The following is a 20,008-nucleotide window of genomic DNA, read 5'->3' as shown; positions in this document are numbered from 1 at the left end:
CCTAGAGAAACCAGCCATAGTTGGTTGGCGATACAACAGTGATGGTCTGTATTGCTGGTAAGGCTGAAACAGCCAGGAACAGAAATAAGATCCTCTATAGGAGGAAGAGCCACGTCCCCTTGCCCCTCGGAAAGGTAGCCTTCTATATTGTAAAGAGCCAAGGGACTTAACAGTGTCAGTCTCCAGGCAAGAAGGGCCTCATCTATATGCTTACCAAAAAGCATGTCCCCGTTGTATGCCCTATCCAAAATCTTTGCTTGCACTTCAGGTCGAAATGAAGTGGCTTTCAGCCAGCCCTGGCACCTCAGAACAGCAGCGCCTGACAATTGCCGAAACCCAGTTGAGGCTATGTCCATGGCATTATCAATGATCTCAGAAGAGGCTCGCCCTCCTTCCTGCAAGATCTTTTTTTGCATCCTGCCTCTGCTCATCAGGGATGAGATCAACCCTAAGCTTGATATTGGACCACATCTACCTATCATAGCGTGCTAGGATAGCCAAAGCATTAGCAGCTCTTACTGTAACGGCCGACATGAGAGAAAACCTTTTTCCTATTGTGTCAAGGTGTAGACCATCTCTATCTGGTGGCACTGAGATAGAGGCTGCTGGATTTTTAGAACATCTCTGTGCAGCCTGTGATATCACAGAGTCCGGCCGAGGGTGCCCCGTGAGACATGCAGGAGCATCATCGGGAGCCCTATATTTCTTGTCAATCCGTGGCAGGACCGCTGGCACCATAGCGGGATTTTTCATAATCCCGACACCCTCCTGACCTAGGTGGTCAATGATAGGAATAGACCTTACTGATTTCCGCATGTGATCTTTGAAATCATACATGAAGCAATCGGAATGCTTAACTCTGATGGGTAGATGAAATCTCTCCGCTGCCCTTTCCATAACAGAAAGGAACTCCCCAATGTCTTTGGGAGGATAATCAGCTGTAGGGTATTGAGGAGGCGAGGGAGTAGGAATAACAATCTTGCCATTCGTCATGCTGGGATGGTAACTCACTTTCTTCCCTTGCTTCATCCTCCGATGTGGAAGGATTGCCCCTAGGCGGAGGGACAGCGTGTGGTCGCGGCGTCATGCTGGGTATTATTGGAGGTGGAACCTCTGGTGGCGGAACAGAAGCTGTACTTGGCGGAGTAGATGGTGGTACCTCTGTCTGGGGCGGAAAACGCCATCTGTAATCCACCAACATGTTCTGAAGATCCTCCATAAGCGAACGAGGCATAAATGCCTGCTCCTGCGGACGATGGTAGTGGTGCTCAAGTGTATTACTGAATAGAGGGTGTACAATAGTATTCCTCAACCTGTTGACCTTGATCATCCTCATAATATTCGTCTTCCTATTCCTGATATTTCACATAGAGTTCAGAAGGACTATGAGCCTGTCCAAAAGGTCCATCATCCGAGTCCTTCATGTCTAAAAGGTGACATGGAAGAAGAGGTGAAATGTTTGCAGGCAGGTTTTAATCTTGATGCTAGTCAACAGTGTCTTCATCGATGGCAGCATCGACGGTGGTACAGCCGATGGTTGAACCGTAGACGGTGGGACCGTCGACGAAGGAGACGTCAATGGAAGCGTCACCAGTGGTGATGCTGTTGATGTCGGCGAAGCCCTAGACGTCTCCGATCTCGCAGATGAAATTGGAACCAGCATGGAAAATGTTGTTGTCATCGACACGGATGGTCTCGTCGACGACAGTGGCGATGGTGATCGTTGACGATGTTGCCGTCAACAGTGACTTCGTCGTCGATGGCAAAACAGGGAATTTTTGCCCAGTTTGTTTTAGTGGCTTACAGAGGGTAGCTGCAGCAGATGAAGATACCTCTGAAGAGGGTTGTTTTTCTTTTTCTCCCTTTTTTGAGAGACATTCGAGTGATGATGAAATTTGAGGGTTTTCCTGCTCTCCTCAGAAGTTCCCTCAAGAGATCAAGCCCTCTTATGAGATTTAGGAACATAGTCACTGTCCTCATCAGATCGTGTTTTCTGAGCTTTAGTTTTCTGTAGCCACAATAACAATCTGCCTTCTCGGTCTCTCAGAGTTTTTGGTGGGAAGATACAACAGATTTTGCATTCTTTTGCCTTATGAGTAGGGTGAAGGCAATAGATACAGTTTTTATGTAGCTCATCCACATGAACTCTTTCCACAGGTTTTACAGGGACGGAAGAGGCCTTTAGAATCATACAATTTGGAAATAAAAAGTCCAAACCTTCTCTGAAGAAAACTGTGGAAAGAACTGAGCAGAGCCCAGGGAGACTCCCTTCACACTTGATGTGCGGTGAAAAATCTGAGGAAGGGAGTTTCTCTTGGGAGAGTTCTAGAGGGTTCTGTCACCTGATTGGTTATGGTTCAAGTTGGGTCCATTTAAAAAAATACCTTTCTTTGGTGTAGTATATACAGAGCCAGCTTCCCACAATGCCAACGGTTTCAGAGGCAGCCCTGTTCATACTCTCCCAGGCTGTTGCGGATGAAAGAGACGCATCTAAGTTGACCGTAAGATGTGGACTGGACACAAACTCACTGGGCAAAACTGTTTCGCCAACAGTGGCCGTGCAGTGCCATGCTTGGTTGAGGGCAGTTTTTTCCAGGGGGGTGTCCAATCATTGCTTGTGGACATGCCCTTTGATGGCACCCGTCTCTTCCGAGACGAGGAGAATTCAACACTGAAGTGCCTTAAGGACAGCAGGGGTATGGCCTGGCCCTTGTGCCTTTTCATGGTCCCTCATCAACCCCAGTCCACTTTTCACTCCTTTCGTGGCCACGGAAGGGGCTTCCAGCCAAGACTGTACCCTCCCAGCCACCCCAGCGCGCAATCTCTGTGTGCCTGAAGTTATGATACCCTCAAACCCCATGGGTAGGGAAGACAAAATTTAGGTGACCCCACCACTTTCCCAACAGCGGCAGCCTTCTAACCTTTAAAGTCTTCCCTCTTACCATCATTTGCAGTTAGTGTGGTGACAGGATCGATCACCTACCCCACTGGCGGTCTCACATTTGAGCTGTGTGTTTGGCAGATCGACCAAAGGGAACACTCCTTACTCTGTGTTTACCCCTCCCTCCATGCCACTTACTGCCAGGAAGTGATGGCTCTCTTAGCCAAGGGAGCTATAGAGAGTGCAGACACAAGAAGTAGGTTTTGGTTGTTTTTCCCCCTACTTCTTGGTGCCCAAAAATAACTGAGGCCTTCGTCCAGGAGAAGTTCAAAATGCTCATGTTCACTCGTGTCCTGTGTACCCTGTGGATGGTAGTGTTGACTTGCAGGATGCCTACTTCTGCATCCCCATCCTGGCTGACCAGACATTACCTGCAGTGTACAGTAGGTCACAAGCACTTTGAATTCCTTGCCATTTCCCTTTGGTTGTTTACCAGATTGATGACAGTGGTTGAATCTTATCTGAGGAGATCAAGGGTGCCAGATTCCCCCTCTCTCCACGACTGTGGCTGTTGGAAACAGGCTCACCCCAGGCTATCTTCTTCCACCTTCAGACTACAATGGACCTCCTACACTCGTTGGTGTTCACCATCAACGTGCTGAAGTCACACCTGACTCCCACACAGATGCTCCCTTTCATCAGATCTATTCTGGATATAGTGGAGTTTTGGGCTTATCCTCCTAAACGGTGAGTCTGAGATATTCGGGCTGTGACACCGAATTTTCAGCCTCTGTCCTGCATCTCGGTGAGACTGATTCTGAGGCTGATGGACTCTGTCTCCCTCATCCTGCTGGTAACACATGCCCACTGGCTTATGTGGGCTCTGCAGTGGGACCCAACGTTCCAGTTGGTGCAGCGTTATTGGAATCTCTCCCACATGGTCTAGATCTTAGAGGAAACTGTAAAGGACCTGCAGTGGTGGGTAATAAACTGGGATTGGGTCAGCGGCAAACCCCTCTCCCTTCTTCAACCAGATCTGACAGTGGTGACAATTGCGCCACTCCTGGGATGGACGGCCATCTGGGAGGGGTGGAGATCAAAGGACTCTGGTCTCCCTAGGAATCCGGACTCTACATCAACCTGTTGGAGCTCAGTGCGATCCAGCTGGTATTGCAAGCCATTTTACTCCCCATCCAGGGAAGGCTGGTATAGGTGTTCAGACAACACCACACCATGTGGTACTTCAACAAACAGGAAGCAGAGGGGTTGTCAACCCTTTGTCCAGAGGCCTTGTGTGTCTGGGCATGGCTGGAACGTCTGGGCATTTCTCTGGTGGTGCAACACCTGGCAGGCTCACAGAGCACCAGGACGGACGATGATGCCTAGCAGATAATGTCTGATGTCTCCATCCGTAGGTGGTGCAAGTACTCTTGTAGCAGTGCAGAGAGCCTTAGCTAGATTTGTTCGCCACTGATGAGAACGCACAATGACTGCACTTTGGTGCACTGGAGTTTCCAAGGCAGCTCTTGCTCAAAGATGCTTTTTATCTCGAGTAGAACTCATAATCCTGTACGCCTTTCCACTTATAGCACTCTTGCCCAGAGTTCTCAAGAAGAGCAGGAACAACAGGGCCCAAGTCGCTGTGGCCCTGGACTGGGCACAGAGAGTCTGGTATCCTGAGCTGTTGAGCATTGCCAACTGTCCTCCATTCAGGCTGCCCCTTCAGGAGGATCTTCTGTCACAGCAGCAAGGAAGAGTCTTTCACCTGAACCTGGCAACTCTTCGACCTTCTCGCGTGGCGATCTAGTGGTGGCAGTTGACAGCTTTTGACCTTCCTCCCTAAGTCTGCAGTGTTATCTTGACAGCCAGGCATCCCTCCCACCCATCTCAGTGGGACCTCAGTCTTGCCCTCACTTTCCTTATCTATGCTCCATTCGAGCCTTTGCACAAAAGTCCCCTCAGGCTCCTTCCCATCAAAATGGCCTTTCTTGTGGGTATATCATCTGCTCGAAGGGTCAGTGAGCTTCAGGCTTTATTATCCAAGCCTCCACACTTGAACATCTTCCCAGAAAAACTGGTGCTTCGTATGAGAGCTTATCCAGTATTGGATCTTTCCCATCTTTGAAGTGGGAGTCCCACAGTATCTAATAAAGCAGTACATAATAATCATAATAACCATAGAGTTTACAATGTAAACAGGTCTAAAATTGGTAGTCTGTCCATATTTTTTTTTTTAAATGGACCCAACTTGAACCATAACCAATCAGGTGACAGAACCCTCTAGAACTCTCCCAAGAGAAACTCCCTTCCTCAGATTTTTCACCGCACATCAAGTGTGAAGGGAGTCTCCCTGGGCTCTGCTCAGTTCTTTCCACAGTTTTCTTCAGAGAAGGTTTGGACTTTTTATTTCCAAATTGTATGATTCTAAAGGCCTCTTCCGTCCCTGTAAAACCTGTGGAAAGAGTTCATGTGGATGAGCTACATAAAAACTATCTATTGCCTTCACCCTACTCATAAGGCAAAAGAATGCAAAATCTGTCGTATCTTCCCACCAAAAACTATGAGAGACCGAGAAGGCAGGTCTTCAGCAGATAGCTGTAGCTTCACATTGGCCATTCAGCAGTTTGGCAGATGCAGCCCCACAAGGACTGGTTACCAGTTTGGCAGATATGCTCTGCATAGGGCAAGCAGCAGTTTAGGAGATGAGCCTTTGACAGGCGTGCAGTCACCGCCTTGACTGGGTCTTAAGTAGTGACATTATCATTGAATTGCCATTCCTGTCAGGAACCAACATGAGTGTGATGGGGCCCTATGGCACCAGGGACCTTTCGGATCCCTTTTAATTAGTCCGCTTCTTGTCGGCGTCTCTCAGCCTCCAGGACAGGCTGAACCTCGCTCCCCACTCCTTCCTGGACAGCCTCTCCTCCTACAGGCTGGCTTCTAAGCGCCTTAGGGCAGGTATGCAGCTCCTTGAGCAAGGCATCCAGACTTCATATAATGTTGCCTCACCTCTGGAAGATTATCAGGTGCAGAGAAAGGTTCAGGCCCCATCTAACCCTTGCCTGAGCAGGCTGCAGCCTCGCACCTCGCTCCACCCTCCAGCAAACGGCAATGCTCAATGAGACTAATCAGCAACTCCTTGCTAATCAAAAGGCCACATAGAACTTCTGAAGGAGCCATGCCTCTCACCCCCTCTCTTCACTATCCGGGGTTCCTCCTCCAAATGCAATATCCGTCCAGTCTGAGATCAGTCCTCATCCTACATCTTGTTCAAGGCCATGCCGGGGGGCTTCCTAAATTGGCCCCACTGTCCTTCATTAGTATTATCTATTTAAGCCTCTGTAAAGCCACTAGGGATCAACTGCACAGGTCCCAGCATGGCTACTCCACCAAGGCGCTGCAACCGTGAAGTTAAGGGTGGACGGGTGCATCACTGAATGTAGCTCTGCACCAGGGCATTGTAAACTCTAGCGTAGGCTGCTGGTGCACTACTGTCCTTGCAAGGCTGTGGGTGAACCACCGGAGGCCCTCTGCGGCCTAAAGGCAATCCTGAGACGACATGTTCATTCCCGAAAGGGTAGGGTACACACGTTGGGTTGATTGTGGTGCATCGGAGCCTTAATCACAGTACTACTGAAAAGCACCTAAAGAGAGAGAGGGGGGACCCAGAACTAGGAACTCAGAACCCAGGAGAGGAAATAGGTTGGGCGCAGCACCTGCAAAGGGTAGCACCCGGAAACAATGATTTATTTAAGACTGCTGCAGTGTGTAGTGTTACGCGCAACTGTGTGGTTAAAAAGTACGTTCTTTCTATAAAAGATGAGTACTTGCCTGGACACTCACTTTACTGGGTCTGAGGGTTGATTGTTAAGCTCTGAACTTCTCTGCCCTCACTCTACCTTTCTGAAAAACCTGGGACAGGCCCCCCTCACTACCCTGAGAGTCAGGTGTGGAAAGGGCTGTACTTGATCCAGTTTGCACAGCCATGGTTGGACAGGCCCAGTAGCGCAAGAGGCAAACAAACTCACCCTTTGAGGGCCCAGAAGCCCCTGCCTAACACATGGCCTCTATGGACTCTGTCTGATAATCATTCTACCTGAAAGTGGAAATGTAGGACCTGCAGATTCAACGCCACTGATACCAGAGTTAAATGCTTTGCAATGCAGCCCCCTCTCTTCTAGGCGCTTCTCTGGCCTTGCTGCATAGGAGACCAGGGTTGGAAGGCAGAGGAGAGGGCATCTTCTAGTCAACTGACTAGAGGAGGATGGGGGGGAATTATGTATAATTCTACTCTCACTGAGGGGGAGTGTTGTTCACCAGTGGAAATTCTGCAGAAGGGTTGAGGGGCACTGCCTTCTGCTCCAGTGCAGAAAGGTCCTAATCCACCTACTACTGCACTACAGCACATCCTATTGGATCCGAAAGCCAAAAGCACATTCAAAACCTTCAAACTTGTGTTGCAGAGCCATATCCTCAGTACTAACCACTCCGATTCCACTAAGTTTACCAGCATCTGTAGTCTGCTACTTAGTAAAACATACAAACATTCAGCACTGTCTCAGAAGGACCCACAAAACACATCCACATTTCAGACTACTGGGTTATCTTATCACTGTGTGTAAACTAGTGACCATTCGACTCGCTGCTGTTGACCAAGCCAGCCCTCCACCACCTTCAGTCACCAAGGAGAACCGATGCCAATGGAACACTCCTTTCTGCCCTCTGCAGAGGGTGTGTTTAGGCTGCTTACATACGTAACTGAACACAAAGACGATATTGAGGGGGACAGAACATGGCAACCGCTGCACACAAGGAAGGAGGTCTGCAATCGAGGTGAAGTGCTCTATAACAGACACTAACTGGCAGCAGAAATAAGACTCTGGGCACAAGCTACAGAAAAGAATAAGTTTAGTATTACAATATTTTTTCACATTTTAACAATTTTGTCAAAAACAAAAGCACATTACATGTGCTGCACTCTGCTATATAACATTGGTTAATAAAAACACATTCACATTTTCACATAACGTAGTTTGTAATATGTATGCAGTAAACCAAAATAGAAACTGTCACTGACAATTATTCCAACTTCTTGCATTATACACATCCTACTCTATTGCATGGCCAATGTAACATCGGATTATTTAATGCGAGTCTCTGAATAATGCTCAGTGGCCAATGACACCTAGATTGCAAGTAGGTGGGGGCACTGCCTCATGCACCAAGAGACCTATGTAATAAAAGCAACTGATCGCTTTCCTGCCTGACTTTCAGAATTCCTTAGCAGATACACGTTGACAGTCTCTTAACCCTAAGAAGCTAATTCCGTTACGAAAAACACGAAAATAAAAGCAGGTGAAATAAACGAAGGCTTGAGTGGCTTGTGTGGTATAGAAATGTTTTGGGCAACTTGAGAACGGGAAGGGCTACAAAGGATACCTTAAGCATCTGGTTGAAAAGAAAGATGCCAAGGCTGAGAGAGCAGATTACACTTTAAGACAATGTGTTGGAATGTTTTGGCGCACACATGGACACATAAAAGGAGACACTAAAAGCACACCCTTTTTATTATTTACGTGTGAAACAAATGCAGGAGGAAAGTAATTTTACTTCTGAACAGTAGGAACAAAAAGGTATCGCTCATAAAGTTGGAAGAAACTGCAATGAAAAAACAACAGAGGAAAAGACACGGAGCAGGGTGTGAAAGCCACGGGTATGGGAGGCCGGCAGCGGCCGAGAGCAGGAACAGCAGCGCTGCAGTTTATAGCCATTTACAGTAGAAACACGAGATGCAGGAGGCAACACATCTAAAAATGGATACACGAAAGGTGCAAACCATAGATTCTAAGATTCCGAAGCAGAGATCCAGAATCCGCGGCAAACACCCGCAATCACAGGTAAACAGAAACCAGCAACTCTGAGGATAGAGAGAAAAGCTTCTGAAAGCCTGACCCACAAAGCTGGGGCGCAAGGAAAGATCAGAAACCAGAGATATGTCAATACATCTTTCAAGAGAACGAGAAACTATTGGACCACATCATTTAACCAAAGAATACCTGCATCTCTGGCTAATCAGTGGTCTGTCCTTAAAAAAATCAGCCAGCCTTAAACAAGGGCCGCCCTCTTAGCTGGTCCTCCATGGGCACAGTGTAGCTGCTCCATCTATCTGTGTGAAGTAGTGTACTATGAGAGTATGTGAACCTGACAGCTATTCAACTTTAAAATGAACTTAATGTGGTAACCCACGTTACAAAGAAGTGCTTGCCAGGAGGCAGTGGGCCGAGGTCAGGGAGAGGCGCTGCAGGTAAATCACACCACCGAGGGTTCAAACGCCAAGGAGCTGAAACTACTTTTAGAAATCTGGATAGTTGGTTTGAAACGTGCTCACTGAGATGTAGGTGAGATGGCATTTGTTGGAGCGGGGAGTTTCGAGGATGGCGCTGCATGAGTGAGAGTGTGGTCTTTCGCTGAGCGATCTGCATGCTGTCAGCGTGGCGTGACCCACTGAAGATAATGCGGACCATCCAAACGTTCGCATTTTAGGCCGCTGGAGTTATGGACAAAATCTCACCCTGAAGACTGAGCCCCATTCGCAGGGGTTCCCCTGCACAGCTGCGCTCGGTGCAGGTTCCCGGGTGTCCTCTTAGGAAGGTCCTGCGACCTTCCCCGCAGGATCCGAATGATGCTGTACAGAGCTCTGCGTAGTGCACGCCTCTTCTGCACAGAGATCCTCGGGCTGCAGAATTCTGCACTAGGGGAATTGGGTCCCCAGTGCAAATGCTTTTTTTTTTTTTTTTTTTCTTTCAGGTAAATATTTTTGTACCTGCAGGAAATCCACCTACTACTCCCTCAGCAAATATTGGGATGACACATTGTCCTTCCCAGACTAGAAAGGATCTACGCCAGCCATGTGCTGAGCAAATTGTAGACCCTTTCCAGGGGAAAAAAGGGGATGGATCAGAGTTTGGAAATACCCACAAACATATGAGTTTGTGGGTGCTGCAAAACTTATACAGCAGATCACGCCGGGGAGGCCCCAACAGTAGTAGAGATTTTCACACCCTTAGTAGGTTCACACCAATAAGAATGTCCTTTGTAAACTCTAGGCAGGCGTTAAAATACAAATTAGTTTGTAAACGTACATTTAACAACGAAAGTAATTTTGTGAGTAGGACTCAGTGTCTAGTTGTGGAAGCCACTTTTCCAAAAGATCACTTATTTCATAATAAAATTATCCAAAACTCTGGAAGGCAGGAACCTAGGCAGGAAAAGCAACAGGCCCAAGATCAAATTACCAATTACATTACATTTTTTAAGTTTGTGAACGGAGTACAAACGGCATGAAGTTTCAGTGAAATAAAGATTGTATATCCATGAAAAAAAGTAGGACTGGAAATGGACAGGTTTGCCCAGACATACCAGGCACCAAGGGACTTTCCATCAGCCTGCTGTAACAATGAAATGTACATGGGGGAGGTAGGGTAGGGCTGGCAGCCGCGTAGAGTCTACAGGTAAAGCACCAGAAGAAAATAAGCCGGCCAGAGGCGACTCGCAGAAAATCCAGGACGATGCAGGATAGCTGATGTCTAGATCTCCAATTGCTGCTTTCTATGGAACAATTTTGAATACTAAACTTGAACAGTTCTTCATGAAATGGCCCATAAACGATGAGCAAGAACAAAAACAAAATGTGTAGGTCTCAGAAGGTCCTCGAATAAGGCTGCATGCTCCCAGGCCTCCTTTCCACTACCAAGGTAAGAACCTGTGACATTGCCAACATGGTGGACGCAGACAGAGGTCTTGGTCTTTCTGCACAGGATTCTTTAGGGTCACATAGCAAGCTGGGCTCAAGCACGCTTCTGCAATGGAAAAAAATAAAGAGACACATTGACCTTTATTTAAGACTCTACTGAATGCACCAGACAATCCTCTGTACACAGATACTACGCATGTCCAGTCATGAATCCCTCAAGTAATTGCAACTCTATCACCTTTCGTAGACCAACAAAACCACCCCCACTTCTACTGCGGAAGTACCAAATAATAAAGCGTTAACAACAGGAGAGTCATTCACAGCTTGTGCTACAGTGTTGTGGCGCCCCCACCATCCCGTACAAACGGCACACAGATTGCATACCTCCAGACTGCTCTCTGCTTACAAGGTTAAAGGTGAACCGGAGGTTGGTAGCAGCTGATCCTAGTTCAGGGGGCCCATGTTATCATCTTGCCCTCCTTGTGGGCAGGCTGTTATCCTATGCAATGTTTACGTTTTTCTGCAGAATGCAGAAGCGCTGTTGGCAGCAGACAGTTGTGCACTTGAGAAAATGGGGGTATACCTTCTCCGATTAACCCTGTTTGTTGCCTCAGGATGACGGATTGACATACACAACAGTTGTTGACCTTGACATATATTTGTGCTCTGTTCCACTCCCCCACCACACACATACACACATCACAGATCACAGATGCTCCCCAATGCATCCTCCTCCCTGCAGGGGCAGCACTGTGTTGGGCCTATGGGTTGGAGCCCTAAACGTTATAACTGAACTGAAAAGAAGTTACTTACCTTCAATAATGCCCTTTGTTCTAGATACTCTAACCGCAGAATCCTTCCCTGAGGACACTCCCCGGGCGCCAGAATGGACCTGAAAACCTGTCTCCAGCAATCCACTAGCATGCCACTAGGTGGCGCAATGTGACAACTCACCGCCCTGGAACAAACGGAGCAGAGCCACATAAAAGAACCAACCCTTGACCAATCGCACGTTTCTTAATTTTCCCTTTCCGCACTCCCACCCATTGCTCATTAACAATTGTTGGTACCAATGTGCTGATTTTGAATTTAGGAAACTTCTAGAAGTAAATAGAAAGAAGACCCACACCCCCGTTCTGTGGTGAGGAATCTGTGGTTAGACAAGAGTACCTACCAAAAAAGAACGTCACCGACGGTAATCTAACCAGAGATTCCCTCACTTAGAATAGATACCAAAGCAATAACTCTCCAGATGCAGGGTCTGTGGAGTGGGCTCAGGACAAGAAGTCCTGCACGTCAGAGCAGGTGAAAGGCCCTCCCCGCAGGGCCTTGCTGCTGAGGCAGATGCTCTGTGAACGTGTGAGGTGGCTTCCATGGCCGACATCAAGAGCAGGCACTCGGAGTGCCGAAGCAGGCTCGTGGCCGGTATGTAGCAACTCTTAATGCCGAGAAGTACCCACCTCAGCAGGGCCCCCACTGCACAGAGTAGCTTTCTTTGCCCAGGAGAGCCCCACATAAAGTTGATCGTCCACTCAATGGTTCCTGGTGCGATTAATGTAAAAGCTTTTAGCCCTTTTGTGGCCCAGCCGATGCATTCGCCACTCCTCGTCCTTATTGGAATAAGAGGGAGCGAGGTACCCTGCCAGTGCGACAGACTGACCAACTTGGAAAGAAGTCGTGACTTTTGGAAAGAACGCCACTCAAGAGTCTGGGGAAAGGTGGAGTAGGGCAGGTGCACGGAAAGTGCCTGAAGCCCACGTGATAAGCTGACATGATTACAATGAGGACAACAGTCTTAAGTGAGGAGACACAGCAAGCAGCTATGTATCGCCTCGAAGGGTGTACACATGGCAGACTTCAAGACCAAGTTAATGTCCCACTATGGCATCACAAATAGTTTAGAAGGGAACATGTGTGTCAAGCCTTCAATAAATCTCATCAGAACATGTGATTTAAAGAAGACCAGTTGGTCTGGCAAACGTAGAAGGGATGCAAGGACCGACAAATATCCTTGAACAGTGCCCATTGCAAGACCTGGCTTCAAAGATAAAACAAACCAGAGGACTTCTGACAGCTTTGTTTGTAAGAAGGCAGTTTTGTGAAAACCAAAGTTCATACATTTTGTACCAGCACCCAGCATAAAAACTTTATTCCTTGGCAGTGACCTGGTGGCAACAAGGACATCCACCACTTCAGGCAGCAGGTGAAACGCAGTCAGTTGCCCCTATTCAATCCCTATTGCTGAGACAGAAGGTCCTTGTGAAGTGGTAGCCTGATCGGAGGACAGATGCTCATGCCCAAAAGGTCAAAGTACCACACACTCGTGGATGAATCTGGAGCCACTTGATAGACTTTGCCTCGGTTGTTTCTAGTCTTTCAGAACTCAGGGTATGAGAGGCAGGGGTGGGAAGACATACAGGAATCTCGTGGGCCATTCCAGTCAGAATGTGTCTCCTAGTGAGTGTTGTTGAGGAAACTTCCAACAAGCACAATTTTCAACACTGCATGTTCGACAGTGGTGAAAGGAGCTAGTGTGTGTTCCTCCTCACCGTCACTCCTCCCTACTTATCTAGACCACCTAACCAAGAATGGAAGGGAGGAAGGCCTTGAACGTCAGTCGAATGGCCCTCACCTCAAGCAAATTGATGTGAAGAACTTGCTCCTCTGGAGAACAGGGGCCTCTGATCTTCAGTGCTGTCAGGCTGGCTCGTCACCCTTAAGTGGAGGCATCCGTCACGCCACAACCATGGCCATGACTGGGGACGGGTGAAATGATATCCAGGTTCTACTCCATCGACCACTAGACTAAATGCACTGCAGCATCCCCAGAGGTCACAGTGGTGTACAACATCTACCCTGTGCTGGAACCTATGCGTGCAGAGGCCCCACCAGAGAGCCCTCATATGCCAGTGGGTGTGCATGACCATAAGGATGCAGAGAGCAGACAGAGCTAGACGGTATAAGAAAATCAGGACTGGAATCCAAGCCTGCTCACAAAATATCCGAATCATAACCTGAATGTCCCAGGTACTTTGTGTGACAAGGGTGAGCTCAAGGAGATGCAGTATCCAGAACTGTCCCTATGAACGGGAGGTGCTGAGATGGCTCCAAGTGAGACTTGGACAAGTGGTCAAACAGCAGGAATGTTGTTCCTTGCAAGTGACAACACTTGTCTGTGGCAACTCTGCTTTGAGCAGCCAGTCATCCAAAATATGAATCCCATTGAGGGGACACCATCTAGCACCAAAAGGACCCAAGCCAGGAATAATTTCTGTCTTCAAATAAAGAGATTCAAAGTGCTGAAGTCTAGGTTAGGACGAAGGCTGCCATTCTTTTTGGGGACCAGGAATTACTGTGCTCAAGTTTCCTGTTCTGCCACCAAATTCCCTGATCCATTCTGCAGCAGAGCTGCATTTACTGCTACAGGTTATAGAGAGGATCTTCCAACCTAAGGGACATTGTGGCAGGGAGGTAGGAGGAGCCTTCCACCTGAAGGGACATTGGGGAAGGGAGGTAGGAGGAGCCAGGTGGGCCGCCAACACACTAGTGTAAAGTTATGGTCTTCCAGGCCTGTGGAGAGGAGACAACAGTCCTCGCTCTGGACTTACATGCTCTGGCAAGGACGAACTATAGCAGTTTCGCTGGTGGGGAAGTGCTTGTTGAATGTTGTGGGCTATGGTATTCTCTCAACCTCTGGAGCTATGTTAACTGTATCTGGTGAAAATGAAAGCCTTCTGTAAAGCCCAGAAATTTTTAAAACCCCTGTAGTTCCTTGGAGATTTGGGAGGGGAATAGTCCCACAGACTAAGGTGTCACCCTGCTTTCTTTAAATTTCTCAAGAAACCCTCAACATCATGAACTCCATCCACTTCGGCTAACCCTCCGACCCCTGCCCCACCACATCTTCAACAAAGCAGGCAGCACCATCGCTCTTAAACTCCAGCACATCATCAACCGCTCCTTCGAAACCACCACCTTCCCAGAAATCTGGAAACACGCCAAAATCAACCCCTTATTGAAGAAACCCACTGCAGACCCAGACAACCTGATGAACTTACGGCCCATCTCCCTGCTCCCCTTCCCAGCGAAAGTCATCGGAAAAGCTGTCAGACAACTCACCAAACACATTGAAGACACAACACCCTGGACCCTTCACAGTCAGGCTTCCGGAGCAACCACAGCACTGAGACCGCCCTTCTCACCGCCACAGATGACATTCGCATCCTCCTAGTAGGGGTGAGACTGCGGTGCTCATCCTCCTCGACTTGTCCGCCGCCTTCAACACCATCTCCCACCACATTCTCGTCTCCATAACGCCAGCATCCGCAACAGGGCACTAGAATGGATCACCTCCTTCCTCACCGACAGGACCCAAAAGGTCAGACCCCACCCCCCCAAACCCCCAACTCCTAGGCCACCAAGATCAACTGCGGTGTCACGCAAGGCTCCTCTCTGAGGCCCACTCTCTTCAACCTCTACATGGCCCTACTAACAGCCATCGCAGACACCACTAGTTCAACATCGTCTCATACGCCTACAACACACAGCTAATCATCCCCCTCACCAACGACCAGCACACAGCCAAAGCCAACCTCCACAACGGAATGAACGCAGTCGCCGTATGGATGAAGAATAGCTCTCTCAAGCTAAATCCCGACCAAACAGAAGTCCTGGTCATCGGCAACGACTCCTCCGCCTGGGACAACTCATGGTGGCCCACTGCCCTCGGAAGCACGCCAGGGCCTACCGACCACGCCCGCAACCTCAGCTTCATACTGGACTCAGCACTCTCAAAGAACCGTCAAGTCAGCGCAGTCTCCTCCGCCTGCTTCCACGCCATGCGCATGCTCCGGAAAATCTTCAAATGGATCCCAACAAATCCAGAAGAACATTCACTGAGGCCCTCGTCAGCCACCGTCTAGACTACGACAATGCACTCTACGCTAGAACCACCGTCAAGGTACGGAAAAGACTGCAACGCATTCAGAACACCTCCACCAGTCTCATCAAGAACACCCCCAGACACAGCCACACCTCCGCCCTACTGAGAGACCTGCACTTGCTCCCAATAGACAAGAGAATAACATTCAAGCTTCTCCCGCACACCTACAAAGCCCTTCACAACATTGGACCAGAATACTTCTACCGCAGACTCCACTTCTACATGGCCACCAGACAGCTCCGCCAACCTCGCCGCCATCCCACACATCCGTAAGACCACAGTTGGAGGAAGATCATTCTCACACCTCGCTGCCAAGACCTGGAACTACCTCCCCATCCACTTCAGAAGATCTCCCACCCTATGGCAATTCGGGAAAGACCTCAAACCATGGCTCTTCAAATTACCCCCAACCGCTCCTCGACGACTGTTCCCTTGCTGCCACCCACCACTCCACCCTCCAGCGCCTTGAGGTCCTAACGGGTGACTAGTCACGCTCTACAAATCTGCTGATTGATTGAAGGCAGAGCTAGCTTTTTCACCAAACAACTTAAAGGCTTGACCAGTCAAATGTTAAATCCAACAATGTTGACCAGACATCAAGTGAGAACCCCAACAAACATAGCCATGCATATCGAAGAGCAATGGAAAATCCCACTTCCTTCACTAGAGTTAGCAGTGTCTAAAGCAAACTGGATTGAGTATCTGAACACGTCCCATCCATCTTGTTGCAGCTCTGAGAAAATACCTTTTTCGTGATTCAGCAAATTGGGCATGACCAGATGTGCCACAGTCCACAAGGCATGGGTATAATGCCCCAAAATACAGGCTGCAGTCAAACATTTGAGTGCCAGACCACCTGCTGTGAAAACCTTCTCATCTACAGTGTACAGTTTTTTAGATGCTCTGTCTGCTGGGGATCTCGGGACAGCTCTGGATGATTGGGAGAACAACTAAACTCTCAGGAGAAGGGTGGACTAACAAAAAACCAAGAATCACCAAGATCCAGTCTATACCTTAGTGTCATAAACCTGCTCACTAAAACGGATATGGGCTCAACCCATGCAGTCAATAACAGGTCCTCATTAAAGATCAAAAGTGATTCTGAATATTGCGAGGACTGAAGACATCCATAAGATGTTTGCTTCAGTCTAAATTGCAGAAAGTTGGAGCTCTAAAGTCGCTGCAACTTTGTGTACCACTAGATGATATGAAGCTCGGAGGGTGCCCTGAAGCACATTCTGTTTCGGGGTATGTTTTTAACCCACTAGCGTTCCTCATGTCCCAGAAGTCTGGAGTGTCCGTAGAAAGACAAGGCAGAAAGTGCCATACCTGATAAGGTCTTCTAGAGGATCAGTTACTGTCAAATTGTGCTGCACCGCCTAGTTGCTGTTCCTTCAGTACTTGTTAGGCCTCTAAAGGACCTCACCAAAGGTGCCCCAGACTCTGTTCAAGGGCTGGTACTGTTGTGGATCCTATGCAGTCAGGTTGGGAGACAGCAGCGGCACCAGAGTTAGGGTGACCCTGAAAGGTGTTGAATTTGGTGCCAGAATAGGTCCTACTGGTGAAAGTGTTGGGCTTGGAGATCGTGCCAAAGGTTGAGGAAGGAAGGGGACAAATGGCACTGCAGGAAAAGCAGCCAGTGGGAACTGAAAAGACACTCCTAAGTCTGATGGGGGTAAAGGGCACTCCCAGGGGTCCAAAGCACCTCAAAAGATGTAAAACACAACACTGAGGAACGAAAGCTGAATCTGAGCTCGGAGTCAAAGTCTGGGTAAGCCTGTTTGGCCTGGAAGAGGCTCCTGGGATAAAGAAGGGCCTGGCTTTGGCTCCACACCCTTGGAGGCAGGTATCACCACAAGTGTAGGCTCTGAAAAAGACTCTGCAGGGGACAGTGTCTCTCTGTGGCTTACCTGTAGAGAACTTGTGCTCGGATGCATGACTGTTTACTTTTTATGCTTGTGCTGCTTCTCTGGTGGATCGTGAAGAAGGGGGCTTCCAAGGAGAACATTATGTATCAGGCCTAGCAAGCATCAAATGCTTAGGCAATGAACAACTTTGCCTCCCTTTCTTTGAAGAATTTTGTAAGGAGACTGGCTTTTTGCAGGATTCACAGTGACTTTTTGTCCCTATTTTGACTGATGGTCACTGGTGTAATGGCTCTAAAATGCCCTGATCCCTGCTATACAGGACTCAGTACATGCGCTCTCACCCTTAAAATGGTGTATGTGTAACTGGCTTGTCCCAACTGGCTAGGCTTAACTTACTTGTACGTCCCTAGTATATGGTACCAGGAGTACCCAGGGCCTGTAAATTAGATTGACTCCCAGGAACTGCAGCACTTGTTGTACCACCCTCAGTGGGACAAGGTAAAACCTGGGTCCCGGTGCCACTCCAGACTGGAAGGGCAGTTTAAAACTAACTCGACTTTGCCATTTAAAGTAATGACAAACCCCAAACCTCCCTTTTTAATTTATGTTTAGTCACCCCTATGTCAGTATTAAGGAGCTCTAAGGTAGGATTCTGTACATTAAAACGTGGAACATGTATTTTTACATGTTCCAGCAGTAAAAAAACCTAAATTGTCATTTTTAATTTGAAAAGGCTAGTACCCCCAGTACAGAGTTGCAGACTGGCCCCCCTGCCCTGCTAACATCTGAATGGGACTACTAAGGTTGGTAATTTTTGACTCAGTGCATTAAATTTGATTGAATGGTTACATCGAATTGAATGTCACTGGTGGGCGAAGTGAAACTTTAGAAGTTGCCATTTTGGTTGCCTAAGACTTCCAGTGCTCGGTTACTGATTTACACAATGCTTGTCCTGCAGACAGCTTTTTGCCCTCCTGGGGAGACAAGCTAACGACTCCCAGGAAGGGACACAATAGGGGCCTGCATGGGAGATAGGTATTACCTCCCTCCTGCAGGAAGGCATACAGGTGTTAGCCCAAAAGGTGAGCATCAAAATCGTAGCCGCCTTTGAAGGGCAAACTGGTAAAACTGGATGGGCTGCTCTACTGTTTAGGCAGACATGCTGGCACGGGGGACCACAGAGGAGAAGCCATCCGCTCAAAAAACATTTCCTGGGCTGTGTAGCCCATTGGTAGCCACACTACTGGGGGTGGGATTAGGAGCTCCGAGTATCAAGAGAGGTCTTACCCTCTAGGGAGTTGGCAGAATGGTGTATCCTGGGAAAGCAAGATGTCACACTTCCCAGGATGTGGTTACTAGGAGGAAGGGGAACCTGGTAGCTCATTGGCTACCAACTGTGTCCTACCCAGAGGACATTTTATGAAGATAAACAAGGCACCCCTGGCACCCAGAACTCAGATCTTGACCAACTTGGAAGAAAGACCGAAGAAGGATTGCCATGCTATACAGAGGGACCAGCAAAGAGAGGCTGCACTGACTAAGACTGCACCTGTTGCGCCTGGTCTCTAGCGAAGAGACTGACGGAGCCTGCTGTGTCCTGCTCAAGGAGAAGTAGTCTCCAGAGCCCATTCAAGCAAAAAAAAAAAAAACACTCCAAGGGCCTTTTGACTGGCCTCCTGTTCGGAACACAGGGACACAACAGCTGAAGAAGCCTGCTGGGGCTAGCTGGTAGCTCAAAGTTAGAAAACCACTACCACTGTCACAGTGCAGCACCGATAGACAAGACCCGACGCACAGAATTGCACCAGAGTTCGCTAAGCCCCGGAGTGCCGTTGGATAGTTCATTGGTCCCTTAGAAGAAAAGTTATCGACCCCAGAAGGATTGACTTGTGACCGTGACAACGGGTGTCTGGTAGTGGACTTCGGCTACACTGGAGAGAGCTTCGCGGGACATCAACCATGCAACCAGGATTCCCTCACCATCTTCGTGGTAGCCTGTGCGGTATCCACAGCATCTTCAGCATCCTTTATCCCTTGCATTAGGACCACTCCATAGCATGGAGATCAATTCAACAAAATACCAGAGGTAGTAGGAGTGACATCACATGTCATTTTATCTTTACTTTCACTCACACAAATGCTTACAGGAACACACATTCACTCATACAGACTTTTTCACATACGCACACTCACCCACAAGCATGCGCACAACATACATTTAAACAGTTTTTTTTTTTTTTTTTTTACTTATCTCAGCTACCAAGAAGGGTCATATTCCAGCTAACTGTACTCCCACTGATTAAAAACAAGGAAGTGGCGTCCCAAGTAACGTCCATAAGAACCAGCTGCCTCTGTGTTTCTTGCACTGAGTTTGCCACCTCTGAGGCCAGGGGTCACAGAGGCAGTGTCAGGCGTCGCAAGCGGAGGGTGTCGCAGCTGCGACCCCTAAATGTCGTTCATGCTCCATAGGGATCCATTACAACACGGATAAAGTGCCTGAAACTGTTGAAAGACTGCTCCTCCTGTGAAGGTAATTAATCTTGAAGATCTTGTTGGTTCCTCTG

The 20,008-nt window shown here is 48.3% G+C and overlaps 1 protein-coding gene across 1 annotated transcript in view; it reads right to left on the bottom strand.

Moving 5' to 3' along the window:
* Window positions 1-7,772: 7,772 nt before the first annotated feature.
* LOC138296834 (exportin-5-like) overlaps window positions 7,773-20,008 on the bottom strand; it is a 723,294-nt gene continuing 711,058 nt past the window's right edge. The window contains exon 31 of the mRNA XM_069236301.1: window positions 7,773-10,740. Within this exon, the coding sequence (XP_069092402.1) occupies window positions 10,729-10,740 (12 nt within the window). The 3' untranslated portion in view covers window positions 7,773-10,728. The remainder of the gene's footprint in view (window positions 10,741-20,008) is intronic.

This window comes from Pleurodeles waltl, chromosome 5, assembly GCF_031143425.1.
Source record: "Pleurodeles waltl isolate 20211129_DDA chromosome 5, aPleWal1.hap1.20221129, whole genome shotgun sequence".
NCBI lineage: Eukaryota > Metazoa > Chordata > Amphibia > Caudata > Salamandridae > Pleurodeles > Pleurodeles waltl.
This window is presented reverse-complemented; position numbering and strand designations above follow the sequence as displayed.